General features: G+C 50.0%; 1 protein-coding gene across 4 annotated transcripts; it reads right to left on the reverse strand.

The window, feature by feature from the left end:
• ELMOD3 (ELMO domain containing 3) lies at positions 1 to 24,614 on the reverse strand. 4 transcript variants are annotated; one of them, XR_008915535.1, is made up of 13 exons: positions 24,475 to 24,613; positions 20,090 to 20,533; positions 18,034 to 18,111; positions 17,220 to 17,289; positions 7,342 to 7,410; positions 6,789 to 6,880; positions 5,699 to 5,822; positions 4,632 to 4,754; positions 3,768 to 3,898; positions 2,023 to 2,099; positions 1,653 to 1,780; positions 490 to 1,458; positions 1 to 452 (listed from the first exon to the last, which is right to left on the reverse strand). XR_008915535.1 is itself a non-coding variant. In XM_056813445.1 (12 exons), exons 2-12 carry the CDS (start codon positions 20,141 to 20,143, stop codon positions 1,265 to 1,267), a joined length of 1,137 nt encoding a protein of 378 aa, XP_056669423.1. In that variant the 5' UTR covers positions 20,144 to 20,533; positions 24,475 to 24,614; the 3' UTR covers positions 1 to 1,264. The 4 variants fall into 4 exon arrangements, 3 of the variants coding, with proteins under 3 accessions (XP_056669423.1, XP_007477842.2, XP_056669427.1); XM_056813445.1 differs by having other exon boundaries at positions 1 to 1,458; positions 5,699 to 5,819; positions 24,475 to 24,614; XM_007477780.3 differs by having other exon boundaries at positions 1 to 1,458; positions 24,475 to 24,602.
• Between the last annotated feature and the right edge of the window lie 93 nt (positions 24,615 to 24,707).

Below are 24,707 nucleotides of genomic sequence, written 5' to 3' on the forward strand. Positions count from 1 at the left end.
CAACGCTGACGATCCTTTATTGGAAACCCGCTCATGCGAGTGCCGGTCCTTCCCGGCCCACCCCAATCTTTGTGAAGACGCCACAGCTCGGGGGGATGGTTTTGTGGCACAGAAGGGGGGCAGGATGCGGGAGTCCCTGGTGAGGGACCCCAAGGCGAGCCTCCCTTGGGCCAGACCCCTTCGGACTGGTGCGGTTCCCAGGGGTCGCTGCTATCGCCACCATTTCTCTTCCCTTCATCTTCTCTTCCGGCTCCTGCTGCTTGATGGGATTGTTGGGCCCGGAAGCACGTCTGCCCCAGGCCCAAATCTGACCCCCCACCTGTCTGGGCTGAGTTTGGGGCAGGAGCCCTGTCGTGCTACTCGAAGGCCTGGCAGCTCAGGCCGGGCACACAGAGGGGCCACCTCCACCCTGGGAGGCCCCGCAGCTCAGAGTGGGCACACAGAGGGGCCACCTCCACCCTGGGAGGCCCCGCAGCTCAGAGCGGCCACCTCCACCCTGGGAGGCCCCGCAGCTCAGAGTGGGCACACAGAGGGGCCGCCTCCACCCTGGGAGGCCCCGCAGCTCAGAGTGGGCACACAGAGGGGCTGCTTCCACCCTGGGAGGCCCCGCAGCTCAGAGTGGGCACACAGAGGGGCCGCCTCCACCCTGGGAGGCCCCGCAGCTCAGAGTGGGCACACAGAGGGGCTGCTTCCACCCTGGGAGGCCCCGCAGCTCAGAGTGGGCACACAGAGGGGCCACCTCCACCCTGGGAGGCCCCGCAGCTCAGAGTGGGCACACAGAGGGGCCACCTCCACCCTGGGAGGCCCCGCAGCTCAGAGCGGGCACACAGAGGGGCCACTTCCACCCTAGGAGGCCCCGAAGCTCAGAGCGGGCACACAGAGGGGCCACCTCCACCCTGGGAGGCCCCGAAGCTCAGAGCGGGCACACAGAGGGGCCACCTCCACCCTGGGAGGCCCCACAGCTCAGAGCGGGCACACGGAGGGGCCACCTCCACCCTGGGAGGCCCCACAGCTCAGAGTGGGCACACAGAGGGGCTGCTTCCACCCTGGGAGGCCCCGCCGCTCAAGAGCGGCTACTTCCACCGTAGGAGGCCCCGCAGCTCAGAGCAGCCACACAGAGGGGCCACCTCCACCCTGGGAGGTCCCGTGGTGCTCACGTACTGCCCGGCCCTCCTGCCTCTACAAGAGAACACGGTGCCCACCAAGAGCCGGCCGTCCAGGCCTAAGCAAGCTCCTCCCGGAGGAGAGATCTCGGGGTGTCCAGTCACACGGGTGGGCCCCTCTCGGGGGTGTCTGGATGCAGGTCGCAGATCCCAGTGAAGGCCAGGGCGGGGGACTCGGGGGCGCTCTGGGCACCCGACAGGCCCAGCGGGGCCGGCCCATTCGTCCCGTGGCTCAAGTAGGCCTCCAGGCTCCTGAGCAGCTGCTTCGGATTCTTCTTGGCCAGGACTTCCAGGTCTGGAATGGAGAAGGTGGGATCAAAGGGGCAGGAAGCCGGGAGGGAGGGGCAGACAATGAGGAAGTGACAGAAGAGGAGGCGGCTCCAGAGGAGCCCGGCAGGGAATGGGGGGCCAGACAGTGCGGATGCCCCCCCGCCAAGGAGTCCGCCCGAAGGCCCCTGAGCTTCCCCTGCAGTTCGGGGGGCCGCATACCTTTAAGAACAAAGCTGGAGTCCAGGATGGTCTTCCGCTCGGTCCTCCAGACGTGGGCCAGGCGGAGAAAGGTGGCCGCGTACAGGCTGTTCACCACGGCGATGACTGTGTGCTGGCGATTGCATTCTCTGCAAGGCAGCCAGGGGACGGGAAGGAGCGACTTTAAAAAGCCGGACGAGGCCTTCTCCCCCCAGGAACGTAAAGGAAACCTCCACAGCTAGGAAGCGCCCCCTCCTCCATCTAAGAGCCACCAAGATGGCGGCAGGCGGGGCTGCTGCCCGAGCCGGGCTCCGCGATGGCGGTAGGCGCGGCCTTGGCCCTCCAGAGGCCGGCTAAGGACAGGCTCGGGGCGAGCAGGCTGGGGACTCACTTGGAGAGACACTCTTCGCGCAGGGCCTGGATCACTATGCGAGTGATGTTCACGGACATCACGCAGAAGGGGAAATGCTGGAACAGAAAGGACGGCAGTCAGGGGCGAGCCGGCTTGGTGCCTTCTCCCCTCTGCGGCCATCGGGCAGGATGGACTGCGAGCCCGCTGCCCGGCCCCGCGCCGCCTCCCCAAGCGTGAGGGGCTCGGCGAGGCTCGGGCGCAGACGCCTCGCTTCTCTTGGCCTCGGCCCTTCCGCGGTGCTCGGCCCCCACGGGCTGGCCTCCTGGGCAGCACTGACCGTTTCCACCGCGGCCGAGGAGGGGCCGTCCTCCTCTTTCCACGTGCCCCACGTATGGAGGGGGCCGAAGGGATGCCGGCTTCTCCGGCCTCCGGGCCCAGCCTCAGGTCTGTCAGTCCCCAACCCCTCATCTGTCAAACGGGGACGTGCCGGACCCTCGCCCTCCCTCCCAGGGCCGCCCTCAGGACGGAGTGCGCAGAGCCGCCTCGAGGGCCGGAGGCCCTACTCAGACCCCGCCATTACCGAAGGGGCCTTTGGCCAAACCCTCGCCCGCCGTCCCAGGTTCCGAGGCAGACGGGTGGCCGGGGCTGGCCGGTGGGGCGAAGCGACTGGCCCAGGGCCGCCCCGTTAGGAAGAGTCCAAGGCCAGATCTGAGGGAGGGGAGGCAGCGGTCACTGAAGACAAGCCAGGCTTGGCTCCTGGCCACGGTCCCCTCCAGCCGGCAGGAGCAGAGCCCGGGCTTCGGGGGCCAGCCGGCTGCTCTCCGTGGGGAGGGCCCAGGCAGGAAGCCGAGGCCCCCAGGTTGGCCCTCTGCACGAGGGGTCACGATAAGGAACAAGGGGGGCAGCCGCCAGCAGGCACTAGTGTGTGAACAATGTGCGCAGAACCTTGTGGGGTTCAAGGCTGAAAAAGGATTTCACCCAACCCTTTCCTGGGATAGTTGAAGAAACTGAAGCCCACGGAGGGAAAGAAAGGCACCAAAGTCACCAAAGAAAGGCAAAAAAAATCAAAGCAGCATTTGAACTCGAGACCTCAGACTCGACCCAGCGTGGAGATGAAAACGGCAGGGGAGCAGAATTCCGGAAGCCTGAGATAGAGATGATAAAAGAGAAAAGTCCCCAACGCGGAGAGGGCAGGAGATGGGTTTTCGAAGTGGCTTCCACTCTAGAAGGTTCCGGGAGAAACGGAGGCTTATCCCGATTTAGTCATCGGTGCTGGGGCAGAGGACGTTCGTCTTTTGGGCAAAGATGCCTCTGCAGGGACCAGAGCGAGGCCCCGGGCTCTCCGCCGGCCCCTGCCTTCTGGACAGCTCTGACCCTCCCTCCCTCCAGGATCCCAGCATCAGCCGCTGGGCCGGGCCCAGGACGCAAAGACAAAGCCCCGACCTCGGCGGTCTCACTCTCCCGGGGAGAGAAGACAGACACGAGGACCGAAACACCAACCGGCCAAGCGAGCCCACAGTGATTTGGGGGGCAGGAGGGAATCGGGGAGCCTCCGCGCACTTTAAGCAGCCTTGGACATCCCTCAGGGAGGCTGGGAGGTGGAGAGTGCAAGGACGAGGGCAGGCTGGAGCTGGGGAGGAGGACCCCGGCACGACCAGGGCCAGATGCGATCTGGGAGGCTGCAGGGGAGTCCTTAGAGAGCCCCGGCACAGTCTGGGACCCAGGAGAGCCCTCCCACCCTGTCCACAGCCGCGCCCTGAGGCCAGCAGACCAGCCGCAAGCACCTGGGTGTGGTGCTGGGAGAGCCGGAAGATCTCGTGAGCCAGCAGGAACGTCTTTGAGTCCATCACCAGGTAGAGCAGGTGCAGGAGGGCGAGAAAGCCTGCGCCGCGGAGGTCTGTGCCAGGGTTCGATCCTGGAATGGGCGAGGACCCAGGACTGGAGGGAGGGCGGCCCCGTGAGGGCTGGCCTCTCCCCGCCCCCTCCCTGCCAGCTCCTGCCCGGCACATCGCTGTGCACAAGTCTGAGAGTCCAAGTGGGTCACCCCAGCCAGCCCCCTGCTCTGCAGACCAAGACCATGGCTGCATGATGGCTTGGGGGCGTCCCTCCTCCTTGGACCCAAAGGGAAGGGTCTGAACCCTGGATAAGCTCGTCCATTTGCCAGTTAAAGCACACCTTCCATTACCCCTTGCCAGGGGACCCAGAGCACATGCTAATGCTAGCCCCAAGGCCTGTTCCTCAGGAGGCTCCCCCAGAAGGCCCAGAGGGCCCACTCCCCCAAGGCTCACTCCCCAGGGCCTGCTTCCCCATGGCCCACTCACCATCCTTCTCCCCCAGGGCCTGCTTCCCCAGAAGGCCTGCTTCCCCAGAAGGCCCACTCTCACCATCCTTCTCCCCTAGAAGGCCCACCCCCCCCCAAGGTCCACTCCCCAGGACCTGCTCCCCTAGAAGGTCTACTCCCCCAGGGCTCACCCCCCCCAGAGCCCACTCTCACCACCCTTCTCCCCCAGGGCCCACTCCCCCAGGGCCTGCTCCTCAGGGCCTGCATCCCCAGGGCCCACTCTCCAGGGCCCGCTCCCCCAGGGCCCACTCACCACCTTGCTCCCCCAGGGCCCACTTTCCCCACCCAGCTTGGCCTCTCTCCTTACCTTGGAAGCCCAGCTCCTCCCAATGGGCTCCATAGAGGGCACAGTCAAACCTGGAGCCCGTAAGCTTCTTGTAGATGGTCTGAAGCACGCGGCTGTGCACGGGGTCTTCGTTATCTAGGCTGCCTAGCTCACAGACACAGAAGGCCTCCGTTGGGGGGGAGGGGTGTAAACTTTAAACTACTCCACCCTACTTAAACCTTACTTTAGGCGAAGTTGTAAACTCCTGACTGAACAATGAAGGTACTTAGTTCTCACCTTATAGTGAAGCTGGAACTTTAAGCTAAGTCTATTTTTATATCTTAATACAAAAAGGTATTAAGTACCTATAAAGGTTAAATTAAACAAAAAAAGGTCAAGTAACTAACAAGGTGAACTTAACAAAGAAGTGTTAAGTAACTCAAAAATCTAATCAAAGAAGGTGAGAACTAAAAGTATGGGCAGTCCTGGAGAAAGCCTTTGATGTGATTGGTAGGTAGGAAAGTTTAAAGGAGGAGACACAAGGGTGAAAGGTCTATATATTTGGGATTTTTGCTCTCTCTGGCACCTTATTGGCAGTGCAGAGTTAGTTGAGAGCAGCGTGCTGAGCCTTTCGGCATCTTAACATGGCTACAAGCTATTGTCCGATTCGGTGGTGAGTTTCTAGCTGAGTTTTCCTCCTTTACTTTCCAACTTTATCCTCTTAGAAGCCTCTAATCTTCTTCAGAGACCTAGAGGCGGGGATTTTTAAATTCAAATTCTATATTACCTTCCTTCCCTCTCCTTAATTCCTTCCCTCTATATTAATTAAATTACCATAAAATACCAGAATGACTTGGGGATTTTATTTGGGATTTCCCCTGGTGACCAATTAAATCTAGATTTTAAGTCACAACTCTTAAATTATCTTTACAGGGGGCTCCTCGAGGGGGAGGAGGGCCACCCCCCGGCCCGGCCCTCTGAAGAGGTCCTCATGCCTTATTGCTGAGGTGGGAGGGGGCGGGGGGATGGCCACACAGACCCCCGCCCAAGGCAGGGCAGGGGAGCCCCCCAGACACCAAGGCCCTCCGGAGCCGGCACAGGTCGCTTACACTGAGCAATGGCCAGGATTAGGTCGCGCTCCTCCTGAAGGCCGTCGAGTAGCTGTGGGGGTCCGAAGAGGCAGCTGCAGAAGGTCGAGAGGCCCCTCCGGGGAGCCGCTGGCGGGATCCTCTTCTGAGGGAAACAAGAAGCCGTGGGCAGGGGAGCTCCGCAGGCGCCCAGACCCACTCCGAGGATGGAGGGCTCTTGGGGCCACAGAGCTGGGAAAGGACCCCCGAGCCAAGCCGCCCGAGATGCTCTGCCCCCCACATTCCTCCTTACACTCGCCGACTCTGCTCTGGCGCTTGGGACTTAGCAAAGCTCGGGACCAGCTGGACGGTTTTCTAAAACTCTCACCAGGGCTGGGTGCCTGTTCTAAGGCAGAAGAGCCATAAGCTAGGCCACGGCAGTGAAGTGACTCGCCCAGGGTCACCCAGCCAGGAAGGGTCTGAAGCCAGGTTGAACCCAGGCCTGGCTCTCTACTCCCTAAGCCACCTGGCTGCCCCCTACCCTTGGGGCTCCTGGACACTCCGCCTCGGCTGTGAGCAGCCTGGAGGGAAAAGAGCCCGCCCGGCCAGAGACCTCCCTGGTGGGCAGTCGCTCCACGACTTTCTCTGCTTGCAGGCCAGGACAAGAATGACCGGGTCTCGCGGCACTCTAGGCCGGGCGCTCGTCTCTCCTGGGTCGGGGTCCCCTTGAGCATCTACTGAGACCCCCAGGCCCCCCTCAGAATCCGTTTCAGATGCCTAAAATACTCCACAGAATTCCTAGAGGAGTCGGTCCTGCTAGAACGCGGCGCGCCTGTGTGTCTGCATCCCTCGGGCCGGGGGACCCTCGTCCGGGCGGGCCGGCGGCAGTTCTGGGGACCGTGTTAGGACCCACACCCCACCCGGGCGCTCCGAGCTCCCGCTGGCCGGCTGTGCCCACCCCGGAGCCTCCCTGCCCCGTCCCCCTTCCTCCTGCCGTCCCACGGGCCGCATCCTCTGGGGCAGCCCCGCACACGAGGGCTCCGTCCTGCCCGGCCAGCTGCTCACAGCCCTGGGCTGCCATCCTGGAGGCCGGAGAGAAGCCGGCTTAGCCTTAACCGCATTACGGCCGTACCCTGCAAGTGGAGAGGTCGGCCGTCTGGAAGTGCTCGAGGGCCTCGCTGAAGGAAATTAGCTTCCCGGGTCTGTGTGGGCTCTCCCGGCCCCCTGAGGACAAAAGAAGATCCAGATCCAGGATTCGCACTCGGGCTCGTAGCACTCTCCGACTCACGGGGCACGAGGGCTACAGGCCAGGACAAGCCCCTCCCCGACCCCGCCAGGCTGCCTCCTGAGCTCTGAGAACACCCCCAAGGCCGCCCTCGGCCGAGGCCATTGTCTCGGATGCCCACCTCGTGCTCGTGCGCTAGCAGACAGGTGGGGCCTCGCTCTAGAAGGACCTGAGGCAGGGCTGGGGCTCCCTTCGCCCTCCATCCCCCCAGGGCCCAGCTCCCAGCTCTGCCGGGCTGTCAGCCAGAGGCACTCGGACCCCAGGCCAGGGGAGCTGGGAGGCAAGACCTGAAGAGGGCTCCCTCTCCCCTTCTGGGCCGACGCTGGCTGGGGACTCACAGGAAGGGGCCCTGCTGGGCCAGGCGGCCCCCACCCCAGCTGAGCCTGGGGCGGGCCCTTACCTGCTCCTGGCTGGATGTCTTCCACAGCCTCCCATTCCTCCTGGGCTCTGAGCATCTCGGCACTATCACCTGCACGCAGGAGCAAAGGGGCCCCGTCACGCGGCAGACCTCGACCTCTTCTATCCACCCCCCAGGCGTGGCCCAACGGGCAGAGCTGGTTCCCACTGGATCCCAGGGCCTCGCTCCCCTCCAGCCCCCGGGGGACAAGCATCGCCCCCTGCACCCAGGAGACGGCTGCCCAACGGCGGGTCTTTGGAGGTGCGCTTTCAGGCCTGTGAGCCGCCAATTAGGACGGAAGCCCTGGGTCCTCGGCGCCTCAGGCCGGACGCACAGAGTTGAGCGGAGGGGCCCAGGACGTGCAGAGTGGTGAGGGGGACCAGAAGGCCCGGGGCTGACATCCTGGCTTGGGCAGAAGCGGAGCAATGCCAGGGGCGCGAGCATCAGCTCAGAGGCAGGACAATCCCTAGGAAGTTCCAAGGCCAGTTTGGGGTGGAGCAGGCCCCAATCTCAGGCCACCGAGGAACAGAGAGAGGGCGAGAGTAGCTGCCACCCTCGGGCCACGACACTCAAAGTGCCTGATGCTTGGACCTCTCCTCTGGAAGAGGGGAGAGAGGGCGGGAGCTGAGAGGAGAGGAGTCGAGACAAGGGCCTGTAAGGAAGTGTATGGTCTGTCCGGGGAGAGCCTGAGGGCTCTGAGAAAGAGACCTGAGTGAAGGAGGACCCAGAGAGCCACCTGGAGAGGACTCTAGGCGCTCTGGTCCTCCTGCTTCATTTCTCAGAGGAGACAGGTTCAGGGAGGCTCTGGGATTTGTCCAATATCACAGAGGAAGTGTGTGCAAGAGGCAGGTCCTCTGGCTCTGTTCCACTGTAAGAGGTTGCCTTCCCTGAACAGATAGCTCTGAGAAAGAAGGATGGAAGACATCTCTTCCATCTCTTTGGGTTCTTCTTTGTTTATTTAAATGTCTGTATTTGTTGAGGATTAAGTTTATAATAAAACAGAGAGATCTGGAAAGAGAAGTCAAAAAGCTGGTGTCTGAGGGGAATTTAGGTTTAAATGATGACTTAAAATAGAGAAATGATGGCTTCTGAGTCCAGCAAAGGCAGGGATGGCCTTACTTGGAGTCTCATGAATCTTATCACAGGGGTCTGGAGACAAAAGGGCGGGGGGTGCACCACACAGTAAGAATCTGACTTGGGCCCCAGGAGGCTCAGGACACAGACTTGGGGAGATCTGTGGTCTGTGATGGGAAAATCCAGAAAGAAAGCTGAGGGTAAGAGCAAGGAAAAACTGAAGTTTAAGAGAGTGCAGCCTCTACACTGAGAACAGAGCCCACATTTAAGATAGAAGTAAACGTTTTTTTTTTAAAAGAAGAAGGGTTAGGAAAATGAATAAGCACCTAAAAATGAAACACCTAAACATAGGAAATTTTTATGGAGACAAAGAAGAGAAAGACATAGACTCAGAAGAGGATAGTGAGATCAAAGCAACCACATGAAAATTTTTAAAGAAAAATGGGAATTAGCCTCAGGCTCAGGAAGAACTCAAAAAAAAGATTTCAAAAATCAAATAAGAGAGCCAGAATAAGAATGAGAAAGAGAAAGGAAGGCAATGTAAAAAAGAAAATAAATTTTAAAGAGCAGAATTGGTCAAAAGGAAAATAAGGCACAAAAATATAATGAAGAAAAGAGTTCCATAAAAAGCATACATAACCAAATGGGAAAAGAGCTTCAAAAGCTTGTGGAGGGAAATAATTCCTTAAAAATCAGAATTGGGCAAATAGAAATTAATGACTTCATAAGACATCAAGAAACAATCAAACAAAATCAAAAGAATAGGAAAAATAGAATACATGAAATTTTTCATTTTAAAAAAATTAACTTGGAAAATAGATCTAGGAGAGACAATCTTAAGAAATATTGGACTACTGAAAGACATGATTTACCAAAAAAAAAAAAGAAAGCCCAGACACCATATTTTAAGAAATTATCAAGGAAAACTGCCATGATATTCTTGAACAAGAAGGTAAAATAGAAGCTGAAAGAATCCACCAATCACCTCTTAGAATAAATCCCCAAATGACAACTCCCAGAAATATTATAACCAAATTCAAAAGCTCCTAGGACAAGAGGAAAATACTGTAAGAAGTGTAAAGCTTAAAATTATGGTTGAAATTGAATGTAATAATTATTTTGGTCACCAAGGATTTTATTTATAAAATCCTAATGAAACACCCAAGTCAGCTGGAAATTTTATGGTGATTTAATTGATAGTGGAGGAGATTAAGGAGGAGGAAGAAGGAAAGGAGTAGGTTTTCTCCCCCCCAACCCCCACTTGGCTAGTACTGATTGGGGAAATTAGGATATAAGGTTTTGGAGTATGAAGGAGGAAGGAGTTAGCTTAAACTCCAAAAAGGAAAGGGCTAAGCCAAGATGCCCGAACTTGAAATCAGCTCCAGGGCAAACTCATTGCCAAACCCAAACAAAATAACTGCCACCACTCCAAGATTGTCGGAATGCCTAGCAAGCTGACAGCCAGAGTCACCTCTCCAGGGAAAAAGGAAGGGAGAGGAAGTGACCTGCATTATATAGATGGTTTTACATCACTTTCCTGCATCTCATCTGTACCAATGATAGCTTAGCTTGACTTAGGACAGCCCAGGGGTCTGTCCGCTTTTTCTGCACGTGACTATTGAAGGTCATTTCCTCAGATAATTAAATCTTGAGTTTGGTGCAGACCTTCCTAATCTTGTTAAACTAAGGAGGGTAGAGAAATGCAGGGTGCCCAAGACCTGATTCTGTTAGTCCAAGTGTCTCTATTGTTATTGATTAGAAAATAGCTAAATCAGATCTTCTAAAGTACTATCTGATTAGGGTGGAGTAGTTTTAAAATTCACAGAAGCCAGAAAGAAACAATTCAAATATCATGGAGCCCCAGTCAGGATTACACAAGATTTAGCAATTTCTACATTAAAGGATCAGAAGGCTTGAAATATGATATTCTAGAAGGCTAAGGAACTAGGTATACAATCAAGAATCATCTATCCAGTAAAATTCAATATATTCTTTCAGGGGCAAAAAACAGTCATTTAATAAAATAGAAGATTTCTAAGCATTCCTGATAAAAAAGACCAGACCTAAACAGAAAATCTGATGTTCAAATACAAAACTCAAGAAAAGCAAAAAAAAGACAAAAAAGAGAAAACATAAGAGGTTCAATAAGGCTTAACTATTAATATTTTTTACATAGAAAAGTGTCATTAGTAATTTAAAATTTTTATCATTACCAGAGCAGTTAGGAGTATACACAGAATGCAGGAGTAAGCTGTTTAGGTGTGCAAAAAAAATCAAGGAGTGAAAAAGAGGATTGCACTAAGAGAAAAGGGAAGAGAGGTAAAATGGAGTAAATTTATCATATAAAGAGGCATCCTTTTCAGATCATAATGCAATAAAAATTATAATCAATAAAGATCCTCAGAAAGACAAATTAGCAATTAATTAGAAATAAAATAATCTAATTCTAAAAAAGGGGTGGGTCAAAGAACATACTATAGGAACAATTGATGATTTTGTTAAAGGGAATGACATTGAGGAAATAACATACCAAAATTTATGGAATACAGACAAAGCAGTACTTAGGGGAAAATTTATATCTCCAAATGCTTATCTCAATAAAATAGAGAAAAAGTAGATAGATGAATTGGATGTGCAACTAAAAAACTAGAAAAAGAACAAATTAAAAATTCTCAAGTAAAGATTAAATTTGAAATTCTAGAAATCAAAGAAGAAATTAATAAAACTGAATAGTAAGAGAACTATTGAACTAATAAATAAGACTAGGAGTTGGTTTTATAAAAAATAAAATAGAGCACCGGTTAATTTGTTTAAAAAAAAAGGTAGAAGAAAATCAAATTACCACATATCAAAAATGAAAAGGGTGAATTCACCAAAGAAGAGGAAACTAAAGCAATCCTTTAGGAGCTATTTCGTCCAATTATATAACAATAAATCTAACAATCTAGGTGAAACAGATGAATATTTACAAAAATATAAATTGGCAATGTGAATAAAAGAGGAAATAAAATACTTAAATAATCTCATCTCAGAAAAAGAAACCAAACAAACCATTAATGAACTCCTTAAGAAAAAATCCCCAAGGTAAGATGGATTCACAAATGAATTCTATCAAACATTTAAAGAAAGATTAATCCTACTATATACTATATTATATGTTATATAATACTATATAAACTATTTGGCAAAATAGGCAAAGGAGTCCTACTGTCGAGGGGATCTTATCCCCTTCCCTCTTCTGGACAGCCAACCCAGTTCATCAACATTCCTCACATATCAGAGTTTGCATCAGTGAAAGTCCGAACGTCAATCAAAGAAAGTAGGTGGGGATACCTGGAGTTTCTTGGACAGACACAGGGCTGGAGAGACAGATGAGGGAGAGAAAGATTAATGGAGAATAGGAGAAATGTGGTCAGAGAACTTAAGAGTAAGAAAGAGATTTTAAACTATGCTGATATACCTTTCCTATTAATAAACTTTATAAAATTAACAACTGGGTAGATATATTAATTTAATTGTAACACTACCAAATTCTTTTTATGTCATAAATATGGTGCTGATGCCACAGTCAGGAAGAGCAAAAACAGAGAAAGAAAATCACAGACTAATTTCCTTGAATATCTAGGCAAAAATCTCAAGTAAAGAGAAAAGATACTAAAACAATATATCACAAGGATCATTCACTCTGACCAGGTAGGATTTTTACCAAGAATGCAAGGCTGGTTTAATATTAGAAAAGCTATCAGTACAATTGATCATATCAATAACCAAACTTACAGAAATCATGTGATTATCTCAATAGATGCAGAAAAAGCCTTCGACAAAATACAACATCCATTCCTATGAAAAACACTAGTAGTAAAGGAATAAATGGTCCTTTCCATAAAATGATAAGTAGTATCTACCTAAAACCATCAACAAATGTCATATGCAATGGAAATAGGTTAGAAACCTCCCAAATAAGATTGGGATGAGGCAAAGATGTCCATTATCACCACTATTATTTAATATTGTTCTGGAAATCTAGCTTTAGTAGTGAGAGGAGAAAAAGAAATCTAAGGAGTTAAAGTAGGTAAAGCGGAAACTAAACTATCACTCTTTGCAGATAATATAATGGTATACTTCGAGAATCTAGAGAATCACCTAAAAAACTAGTTGAAATAATAACTTTAGCACAGGATACAAAATAAACTCACATAAAATATCAGCATTTCTATATATTTACCAACATGGTCCAACGGCAAGAGTTAGAAAGATAAATTCTATTAAAAACAACTCTAGACAATATAAAATACCTGGGTATCTACTTGCCAAGAACAACACAGAAACTGTACAAACACAATTACAAAACACTTTTCACACAAATAAGGTCAGATCTAAACAACTAGAAAAACATGAGTTGCTCATGCCAAGCTAATATAATAAAAGCAAAATAAAAGCAACAATTCTACATAAATTTACTTATTCAGTGCCATACCAAAGTACCAAAAAATTATTTTATAGAACTAGAAAAAGTAATAACAAAATTCATCTGGAAGAACAAAAGGTGAAGATCAAGGAAATAAATGAAAAAAAAGTGAAGGATGGTGGCCCAGCAGTACCAGATTTCAAACTGTACTACAAAGTAGCAAACATCAAATCAATCTGGTATTGGCCAAGAAATAGAATGGTGGATCAATGGAATAGTTTAGGGGTGAATGACCATAGCAATTTTAGTGTTTGACAAGCCAAAAGATCCCAGCTTTGGGGATAAGAACCTAGTGTTTCACAAAAACTGTAGGGAAAAACTGGAAAACAACAGGGCAAAAAATAGGTATAGACCAGCGATGGCGAACCTTTGAGATTATATGCCCAAACTGTACCTTCAAGCCACCTGTGAGCCCCCAGAATTACCTCATAGAGTAAAGGGAGGAAGTGCTCAAATTGGGCTGCTGGGCAGAGGGGAGGGGCATATGGACATTGTCCTCAGGTGTGGTAGAGAGGGGGAACAGAGCAGCCCCCTCTGGCACACCAAGGCAAGAGTGCCATGTCTTCACCCACATGGGTATAGACCAATATCCTATGCCAAGAAAAGGTCAAAATGGGTATATGATTTATATATAAAGGATGATACTATAAATAAATTAGGGGAGCAAAGCAAACTGTCAGATAGATGGAGAAGGGAAGAATTTATGACTAAACAAGAGACAGAGAACATTACAAGATGCAAAATGATAATAATTTTGAATATATTTGAATATATATTGAATATATAAACAAAACCAATGTAACCAAGATTAGAAGGGAAACAAGTCTAATTTATAAGAATAGAAGCCATTCCCCAAGTGACAAATGGTCAAAGGTTAGGAATAAGAATTTTCAGATGAAGAAAGCAAAATTATCAATAATCATATGATAAAAATGTTCTAAATCATTCTTGATTGGAAAAATGCAAATTAAAACAACTCTGAGTTACCACTTCACACATCTCAGATAAATGTTGGAAGGGATATGACAAAATTGGGGTAGTAATGCATTGCTGATGGATTTGTGAACTGATCCAACCATTCAAGAGGGCAATTTGGAACTATGCCCAAAGTCTATCTATGAATACCACTACTAGGTCTGCATCCCAAAAGATTTTTAAAATTGGGAAAGGCCCTACTTGTACCAAAATATTTATAGCAACTCTTTTTGTGGTGGCAAAGAATTGGAAATTGAGGGGATGTCCATCAATTACGGAATGGCTGAACAAACTGTGGTCTATGATGGTGATGGAATACTTTTGTGCTGTAAGGAATGATGAACAAATTGATTTCAGGAAGAGCTGGAAAAACCTTCATGGACTGAAGCAGAGTGAAATACGCAGAACCAGGAAAACCACTGTTTAGAGGAATATTGTGAAAGATTTAGCTACTATCGGCAATACAAAGATCCAGAACAACTTTGAGGGTCTTATGACAAAGAATACTATCTCTCTCCAGAGAAAGAACTATTGGAGTTGGAATATGGATGAAAGCAAATTATTTTTCACTTTAGATTTTTGGGTTTTTATTTTGGGATTTTGGTTTTATATAATTATTCTCTTACAAAAATGAACAATATGGAAATGTGTTTTGCATGCTAATATTTGTATAACCCAGGGGGGAAAAAACTGTAGGGAAAAAGTAGAAAATAATATGGCAGAAACTAGGTATAGACCAGTGTTGGCAAACCTTTGAGACGGTATGCCCAAACTGCACCTTCAAGCCACCTGTGAACCCCCAGCATTTTAGGGAAAAAAAACCTCCAGCAAACTAATAGAGGCAGAAAAAGAGCAAATCTATGGTCAGGATGCACTGCAGATCACCTGGTCAGAGGAAGGCAAGAGAAACCTGGCAGACGCACACTATACGAGTGATGGAGGGCCTCACCTGTTCAGGTGTCTACTAGAGCTCCCTCTCTGCCACAAGGGAAATGCATATGATCTCCTCAATTACCTTAACGATAATTTCATCCCTTAACAGATGAAAGAGCCAATGAATGGAACACCTATCCTGCACTCACGCCCACTCAAAGGAGAACATGGCTGATGGGATGGAAATGGGAGCTTTGGAGGGACAGGAAGGAAAGGAAAGCAGGCAAGACTGACAAGCAGCCAGGATTTTAAGGGGTTTGAGGAAAAGCCAGTGAGGGTCTCACAGACAGGGAACATCAGGAATATCTCAAGAATAAGGGGATGGTGTCTGAAAAGACCAAAAGGGAAGCACACGGGATTTACTAACCTACATTTAGATTTTAAGAATCTAAACTGGTGCTGAGTAGACTGTTTGGAAGAGTAAAAATAATCAGCTAAGACTATCCTATCCTTTGATCTTTCAGGACAACAGCATTTACACAGGACAAGCAGACTGTCATCAGCTCTGCAGCCAAAATCTCCTTTCTCTTGACACTCATACCTGCAGGTTTTCAAAGTTATGACTAGAATGGAGGCAACAATCCACTTCTCTGGGTATAATCTCCGTAACAGCCAAGCATAAGAACCTATCCCTAGTCCCACTCCCCTATGTGGGGCATATTCCCCTGTTAGAATGCAAGTTTTCGGAGGAGAGGGGCATCCCATTTTGTCTTTAAAGTCCCCAAGACCTTGAACAGGGGCTAACACACAGAAGGCAATTATTAAGCTCCCGTTAATTAAGATGATATGCACAGAACTTGGGAGCAAGGGCAGATAGCAAAGGATGGATTCCAAAATGGGGCCTGGCCCTCAGGTCAAATGAATAAAGGAGAGTTAAAGCAGAAGGATCACCAATCAGTCCATACTGGATCACGAGCTCCATAACAGAGAGAAGGCAATGATTTAATTGTTGTTTTTGCTTTCATTGGCAAAAAGAATAATCTTTGGACTGAAAGGGAAAGAGTTAACAGAAGTGATTCTCCAAATAAATAAGGACATTGTAAAAGAGCTCCTAGGTGCCCCCAATGAACCTGCATTACTTGGTTCAGAGGAACTATATTCTTAGGGGCTAAAAATGATTTTAACAGGTCCAGGAAAAGGATAGGAAGGATCTCAAAAGCAAAATTTTGCAAAGAAAGCCAGGAATATCTTAAGATTGAGACTGTAGAGAAATAATTCCAAAGGGATGGTGCTGAACCATTATATCACAGAACAATAGTGTAAAGAAAAGGGGGCAGCTAGGTGGCTCAGTGGATTAAGAGCCAGGCCTAGAAACAGGAGGTCCTGGGTTCAAATCTGACCTCAGACACTTCCTAGCTGTGTAACTCTGGGCAAGTCACTTCACCCCCATTGCCTAGCCCTTACCACTCTTCTGCCTTAGAACCATTATACGGTATTGATTCTAAGACAGAAGGTAAGGATTTTTTTTTTAAAAATGTAACGAAAAACATCATTAAGAAACTTAAGAATTCCATTAAATATAATGAAAATCCTGCATCCAGAGACCTAATGATGAAACATCCTTTTCTCCTCTTAAAGGCTTCTCTTTGTCACCAAGGAGGGTTCTATAGTGGAGATATGGTTACCAGAAAATGATCATGACATAAGGTCGGGGGGAAGCAATAAGCAGTAAAAATATTCTTAAAAAGAAAGATTGTGGAGAAAAGAAAATAGGCCTAGAGAAGGTACACCTCCCTAACTTTTTAAAAAGAGAATGGAGTCTACCAACTATAGACCAATGAGCCTTATTTTTAATTCTTAAAAAAAATGCTAGAATATACTCTAAAAGGGAGGATCAGGGAACATCTGGAAAAGGAAGCAATACTTACAAAGAGTTAGCGTGGCTTCATTAAACCAGAGTATGTGTCAGGCTAACTTGATTTCTTTTTTTAATCCTTATCTTCCAAGTTAGAATCAATCCGGTGGATTGGTTCCAAGGCAAAAGAGGGGTAAGTTTAAGGGCTAAACAATGGGGGTTAAATGACTTGCCTAGAGCCACATAGCTAGAAAATCTCTGAGGCCACATTTGAATCCAGGGCCTCTCCTCTCCAGGCCTGGATCGCAATCCACTAAGCCACCTAGCTGCTCCCTAGAGCTTTTCTCCAAAGGGCTTCCAGAGACATCATATCTGCTCCACCCAACCATTATTATTCCTATTTCAGAAACTGAGAAGTAGATACAGAAATTAAATCATTTGCTCAAAGTAACCTAAGAAATCAGGGGCAGAGCCCAGGATTCTGATTCACTAGCCCAGGGTCATTATCATCTTCAGGGAACAGAGGGAAGCCTATAAAATACCCTGCAAGGAGCAACATTGACGAGGAACAGCCCCATTCAGGCCACGCTCATCCTGAAAGAGACTGAGGCTGTCTGGGGGTGCCCAAAGGCTTACCAGCCGGCTCCAATTCATTGTCTTCCATGGTCAGAGCCTGGAGGACGGTCCGGTACTTCAGGGCTGAGATCTGCGGAGCAGAGACGTTCGTGTCAGGATGGAGCAAAGCACTCGAAGTGCCCCGCTTCCCGCACGTTCTAAGCCTGCTCCTCGGAAGGAAAGGTGCAGAGGCAAGGGGAAATCCCCAGAGGACCCCTAGTTCTGAGGAGCCCCGCGGTGTCTTTCGCACTTTGAACTGAGTTTAAACTACAGCCATGACACCCCAAACCTCCAGGTTTCCCACCCCAAGTCTCCTTTTCAATGCTCGAAGCCTCCTTGTGTCTTGCTCTGATTCTTTTGGCTTTCTACGTACCGAGCCCCCAGCTGCCCTTTGAGAAAGCTCTTTACTTGGGACCGGATCCTTTTACACTCCTTCCTATTTAGTGAAGGCAGACAAGCTGCTTCCATGTCCCATTTTATAGCTAAGGAAGTAGCAGCTTAGAAAGGCTAGTGGGCGCCCTGAGGGCGATGGCAGGCTAGGAGGCCGGCCATCTGAAGGGGGGAGGGCTCGGAACTTCCAGAGCCAGCACCACAGCAGAGGGCCCGCCTGGGACAAATCAAAGGAACGGAATGATTTTTTCCCCCAAAGGGCCCCTTGATTTCTGGGACAGAAGCCAGTCTTCCTGATGGAGAAGGCCAAAGGGAACTTCAAAGCCTGTGCGATTGCAAGAGGTAGCTGGGAGAGGTCAGGGATATGGGACAGGAAAGACTTCATTGGCTGACTGCCTCGTGGGTGCTACAAAAGCTCAGAAGTAGCCCAGGGAGAGGCACCCACAGGAACGCATCTGATGGCTGGAAGGAAGCTGTCTTGCTCATCCATTTGCAGAGAGGCCTCGTCGGAAGTTCTCATCGCCTAAAGGAAAAGGAGAGAGGAATCGGTTTACTCTGAGTGCTGATTCAATTGATGCCCAGACCCAATGCATCTTGACTGTGCCATGGCGACCTTCGGCTCCTGGCTGTTCCCCAAACGAGGCAGCCTTGTCTCTGGCTCCTGGCAAGGCTGCCCCCACACGTGGACGTCCTCTTTGCTCTCCTCTCTGCCGACTGGCTTCCAGAGCTTCCTTTAAGTCCCAGCTAAAATCCCATCTTCTAGAGGAAGTCTTCCCCCGCTGCTCTTTATTTGGGGCCTTCTCTCTGTAATTCCTATTTATCTTTTACTCAGCTCATGGTCTCCCCAGTTATCCTGGGAGCTCCTTGAGGGCAGAGACTCTCTTTTACCTCTTTTTGTATACCTAGAACTTAGCCCAGGGTCTGACACTTAGCATGTGATGAATTTACGTTTATTGCCTGCCTCAGTGTCCAGTTTCTGCCTGAAGTTGTGCAGGGATGAGAAGCTCACTCTCTCTGAGGCTTGAAGAGAACTCTGGTGGGACGTTTTCCTTCTTTTTGGCAAAAATCTGCCTCTCTACCCCCCCCCCCCATGGCAAGTTCTGCCTTCCAGGATGAAACAAGATGAGGGGGATTTCTCTTCGTCTTCACAGCCTTTTCAGTTTTGAGAGCCGCTCTGCTGTCTGCCCTCACCACTTCTTGGTGCCTCCTAAGTTTTCTCTTTTGTAAACGTCCCTGCTTTCTTTGACCAGGGGTTACATGACAGCCCTGACCACCCTCCTCTGGACACACTCCAGTCCATCAACATTTCCTAAAATGTGGGATCTAGAAGATCCTCTGGCCACAGCCTGACCAGGTCATGGTACAGCATGACTATTCCTTCCCTCATCCAGGTCACTGTCTCGTTATTTATTTAAACTCTTACTTTCCATGTTAGAATCAACATTGAGTACTGGGTCCAAGACAGAAGAGCAGTAAGGGCTAGGCAATGACAGTTAAGTGACTTCTAGGAAGTGTCTAAGGCCACATTTGAACCCAGGATCTCCCATCTCTAGGCCTGGCTCTCAATCCACTAAACTATCGAGCTGCCCTCTATTTATTAAACCATTTTCAGACCATGTTAGCTTTCCCTAAGCCCTGGCAAGCAGGGACTGTTTTTTGTTCTTCTTCTGCCTCTTGGTTTCTGGGCACAGAAATAATAACTTCATAGATATAGAACCGAAAGGAATTTCCAAGGTTATCTGCTTCAATGCCTTTGTTTTATGGGTGAGGAAACACACTATGAACAATCCCCTGTAGTTTCTATATTTTTCTAGGTCTCATTTTAGCAATCATTTTTATCTCTTATCTGATTTAACTCAATCAAGATTTCAAAGACTTAACCAGGAATCCTTGGAGCAAATCACTTATCCTGCTACAGAGAAGCTAACTAAACAAATGGACCAACAGAGACAGCTTTATCTAAGGACTGGCTACTGTAACCAGAAACATTGGAAGATTTTAAAGCAAGACTGAGCAAGAAAGTGGCTGATGGTCTCAATCAGAGACACCAGAGAATGAAGAGGTTTCAAAACAAACTGAGAGGTGTTTCACAGAAATATGGCAGCGCAAACAACAGGGGACAAATGGATCTGTTTCAGGTTTCTCACCCAAAAAATTATGTAGGAGCAAAACTATAGGAATAGAAAATTAGACTTTAAATTCCAGGAGGGCAGGGATTAAGTCTTGCCTAAACTTTATTTCTTCCCCAATACTTAGCACAGCCCTCTACACAAATGAGATGCTTACTAAGTGTCTGATGAATTGAACTTGGCTCTAGAGTAAATTCCTCAAAAAGGAAGAGCTTCCTAGGCAGGAGAAGGGTTTAAATGGTAAATGAGTTAGAAAACTTGAATTTCCCTATAGGCAGTAGATGTTTTATCTTCCATTTGCATAAAAAAATCATATTCTCAAAAAAAAAATCATGTTCTCTACTACTCTGGCCCCCAGGGAAGAGCACTTACCTGTCCATCTTCTTTCTCTTCCCCATCTTGGGGGTGGCAATCTCCTTCGTTCATGTCTCAACAGAATTCCTTTAGGGGAGCCTGGAGAACTCAGTATGACATGGCCAGAAATGAAGAAGCCACAGGTGAGAGAGAAAATCAAGGTTCCCGTCTTTTCAGGGGCACCGAGGCTGAAAAAACCAGACTGCTGAGAAATCACCAGCTGATCACTTCATGGTTCCCAGCCAGCCAGAGCTGTGGGAGTCGGCTTGCTCCTGGAACCTCCAGATGATGCCCTGATCTGGGTGACTTGGATCTGCTCTTCTACATCACAAGGACTGAACCACTCCCAGGATCGAGTAGCCAGGCCCTCAGACCCAAGTGGCCTGCGGATTCCGTTCTGCCAGCGCCAACATCACCCTGTGATGTAGCCACAGAAGCAGGCTGGGACTACTGCGTTTTACCCTGCAATCAAAAGCAAACTCATGTTACCCTCTGGAGCAATGGTCTAGGACAGGAGGGGTGACTAGCCAGAGGACAGGACGGCGGGGCTGCCCAGGCCCATATCTGCCTTCCCTGATCTGCTCCTTCCCAGAGGTCAGTTATAACCCGAGGCAGCCTCCCCTCTGCCCAGGCCTCCCTCAAGGCGTGCCCACAGTCCGCCCCCAGGTTACCACGTGGCTGAGGCAGGTGCCCACAGGAAGGGGAGCCAGGCTGCCTCCTTCCCTCCCTTTGCTGGGACAGGAAAGCCACAAAGAGGAGCAGCGAGAACCTCGGTGCCTTGTCCTTCCTCGGGCGGCTGAGGCTGGCTCATTATACCAGCCCCTCACCAGCCCCCTGAACTCAGGACTCCTTAATGGGATCCAGATTCCATGATCCGCAAAATCCATAAGACTGATGCCCAAGGGGGCAGCTGGGTGGCTCAGTGGATTGAGAGCCAGGCCTAGAGAGGGGAGGTCCTGGGTTCAAATCCGGCCTCAGACACTTTCGAGCTCTGTGACCCTGAGCCAGTCACCTGCCTCTGCTGGCCTCTCTTTCTTCATCTGGCAAACGTCTCCAGTGTCTTTGCCAAGAAAAGCCCAGATGAGATCACATGAGAAAGACGGAACTGCTGTTCAGCTGCCAGTGAACTTCAATTAAGACCTCCTGTTTTTAAACAGTAGTTTGTAATAAACGGGGAAAACGGTGCTCCGTGGCTGGAAGATCAGTCACACCTGACCATCAACCTCCCGGGGAGGCTGCAAATCAGCGAACATCCCGATCTCACATTCATCTCTGCCAGGGACAATCCGCAGCAGCAAGGAAAGCGGCGCATTGGGTAGAACCAAGCCGTAGCCTACTCCAATGATACCTCAGCAGGGAGGCCTGTAGAAGACATCGTCCAGGCCGGGCCTGGAAAGGAAGTAACCCAGCCACAGAGAGGAGGCAAAAACCCACGTCCTCGAAACTGGCTCAGACCCTCCCGCTCCTCCTCTAGGGAGGGACAGCAGGACGCTGGGGTCGGGGGGACCTTGCAGGGCATTTCTTTCCATCTCTTCCTTTCAGACAAGGAAACAGGGGTGGCCAAGGGACTTGTTCAAGGCCTCCCAGGCACTGATCCCGGCAGAGGAGAGCGGAACCAGGTTCTGCGATTCTGCACTGGCCCCAGGGGGAGAAGAGTCCCAGCCTCAGATCTGATGGCCGGGCCAGGGTAAGACTCTCCCAATGGGAATTGTCATCAGATAAGTGACGTCATCTACATACTGACCAGCTGCGGACAGCATGGGTGAGGTAGGGTGCTAGCGCGTGCCCGCAGTTGTTCGGGGACCCAGCCACCGAGAGCAGGCTTTCAGAGTGAGGAGGGGACCCTTCTCCTCCATTTCAACCCTCATCGTACCCAGGAGGAGCCCCGAATTCAGACGCAGGACCTGCGGCAAAGGGGAGAGCCCAGCCCAGGGGCGGGCAGGCAGGATGGGGAAGGCTCCTGAATCTGGATCGCAGACAACGGGAAGGGAGGAAGCTGGGCCCGAAGCAGAGAAGCCCGCGGGGGGACAAGGTCACAGTCTTCAAGTATCTGAACACGTGCCGACTTTGGAACGAAGCACTTGCTCTATCTGGGCAACGTGGCAATGTGGGAAAGTAGAGCTGATGGTGGGAGAAGCTTCCCAACCTTGGGAGCTGGGGGGGGGGGTCCTCCTCATGGGAGGGCTTCGAGCTGGGGATGTAATACCGGATTCCTTTGAGATTTGGGCCCTCCCCAGAATCAGAATCTGGGGCTCCACAAATCAATAAACGAAGCACGACCGGCAGGATGAGGGGAGTTGCCCAGAGGAGCATGGACCTGTCTCCTATGGGAGAAAACATCCCTGTAAGGGGGGGGGGGGCTAGGTCAGAGATGCCAGCGCTAAGGAGGGGGAAAGGCTGACTCCAGTGTCTCGGGCTATCTCCAAGGCATTCACAGCATGAAACAAAATCCCCCGGAGGGTACCGTTCCCATGAACACCAAACAAAGCAGCCACAGGGCTAGAATCATAAATTCCCATCAGTCCCTGCTGAGGCCAAGCCTGGGGGAGTTGCCATGTTCTCTGGGATGGGGCAATGGCTGGGGAGAGCAAGAGGATCCAGACTCAGCTCTCCAGAGACCTTAAATTCCCCACATCACACAAGAGGCACCGAGGCTTGAGCCCACAAACAATGCTCATCGGAGAAAACGGGTCACGAGAGGCTCGAGGACTTCTCCAAGGCACAGGTGGTGACAGGACGCAGAGCCAAGGGGTGACCCCAGACACGGGGGTCCCCAGCCTCAGGAACATGATGGGCTCCATTTCACCTGTGCCCTCTGGACCTCATTCCAAATAAACAAATACCAGCCATTCCTATCAGCAAGGCACTGTTTTAGCTGGTGTCATCTTTCAAAAGTTCACTCTCAGAATGGGAAAAAAAACCCAAAAAAACTGAATTGGGGCCATCCAGACTTGGGAGTCAAGAAGGCCTCCCTTCAAACCTTATGCTTAAGCTCTGTGACTATGGGGAAGTCACTTCAGCCCTCTAAGTCTAAGTTTATCCATCTGCAAAGGGAGATGACAGTAGCTACCTCATGGGGTTGTTGTAGGGGTCAAATAACTTAAAATAAATACAAATATAAAATAAAAAAATTAAAAATAGGTAACAATAAAAATAAAGAATTGTCCATCTTTAATGTATTATTTTCTGCCTCTACAGCACGGCTTATATTTTTCCCTTTCTCCACTCATACTTGGGATTATTCCTTCAAATCTTTCTCTATTCCAATCTATTTTCCACTAACAGAATTTTCCTAAAACTGTAGTCTGACCCGGTCATTCCCCATCCTGATAGAGCCCACTAGCTCCCTATTCTTGTTATTGCTCATCCTTTGTTTGCAAAGAGGGCCACTGACATCAGCAGGTACTGCCTTTACTTGCTTATAAATTGGATTCCTGAGGCAGAGTTGCAAAATCACCAGTCTACAAACTCCAATTTGACATATAAAGCAAACGGACACCCCCCCCCCCATAATCTTTCCAGTCTTTTTATACATTTTATACATTTCTCCCCTCCACTCCCTCTTCAGTCCTATACTGGCATATTTGCCATTTCCCACCTACAACGTTCTATCTCCCACCTCCACACTTTTGTCCAGGCTGTTCCCTCCACCCCATGGTTTCCTGCACTGGCTGCCTTTCTTTGAGAATTAGTCAAAATACCCCTTTCTGGAGAAAACTTTTGCCAGGCCGCCCCAGCTGTTAATGCCTTCCCTTCTAAGACTGCCTTTCATCTATTCTAATCTGGTTTCTCCCATTAGAACGGCCGTTCCTAGAAGGCAAAAGCCTCCTTTTTCCTCCCACCCCCAACTCCGTGTCATCTCAGAGTTTAGCCAGGTGGGCAGAAAATGCTTAAAAGTTTACGGGATGGCCAGGTTCCAAGGGCTGGGGGTGCAAAGGGAAAACCCCTGCTCTCAAAGAGCTCACAGTCTAACGGAGGAGCTGAGGAGCCACTTCTATGGGCAAACTTGCTGGGCTTTAGAAGTGGATTTATAAATACATTTCTCCGTAATTGGCTTCCTTCGCAGTCCTACTTAATCTAATGCATCTGAGAACGGCTTGAGAAAGCTTGCCCAAAGGGGCCAGGACTCCAAGGGGTGAAGCCCTCAAGCTGCAGAGAAGGTACCAAGCTACCCTGGCAGAGGGAGACGAGCAGAGCGTCTACTTGCAGCCCCCAGTCCCATTCTTTCCGGTGGTCAAAGTCCAGGACGCACAGCCGGAGGCAGGAGGAGAGATTACTTTGTATCCATCCCGAGGGTCAAGCCTTCTCCCCCACGCCGCCCCAAAGGTAAGTTCCCAGAGGGCCTTCGGCTGGGGCCCAGATGGGCGCCCCCCTGCCCGAGGCCGGGACCCGCCGTCACCTACCTGCCTTAGCTCCCCGACACCAACTCCCTAGGCTGCGGTACCCATTCCAAGTCCCGCCACAGCGGCTGCTGCCCTACTCCAACTCCCCTCACGTTAGCACCTGCGCCTTGAGTAGCTCGCGAGGCCCGCCCACCAGCCCGTCGGAACTACACTTCCCAGCAAGCTGTGGGAGCCTGTCTTGGCGAAGTAAAATCCTCGCAGGTCCTAGTGCAGCCAAGGGACAAAAGTTCTAG

This window comes from Monodelphis domestica, chromosome 1 (genome assembly GCF_027887165.1).
Source record: "Monodelphis domestica isolate mMonDom1 chromosome 1, mMonDom1.pri, whole genome shotgun sequence".
Taxonomy (NCBI): domain Eukaryota; kingdom Metazoa; phylum Chordata; class Mammalia; order Didelphimorphia; family Didelphidae; genus Monodelphis; species Monodelphis domestica.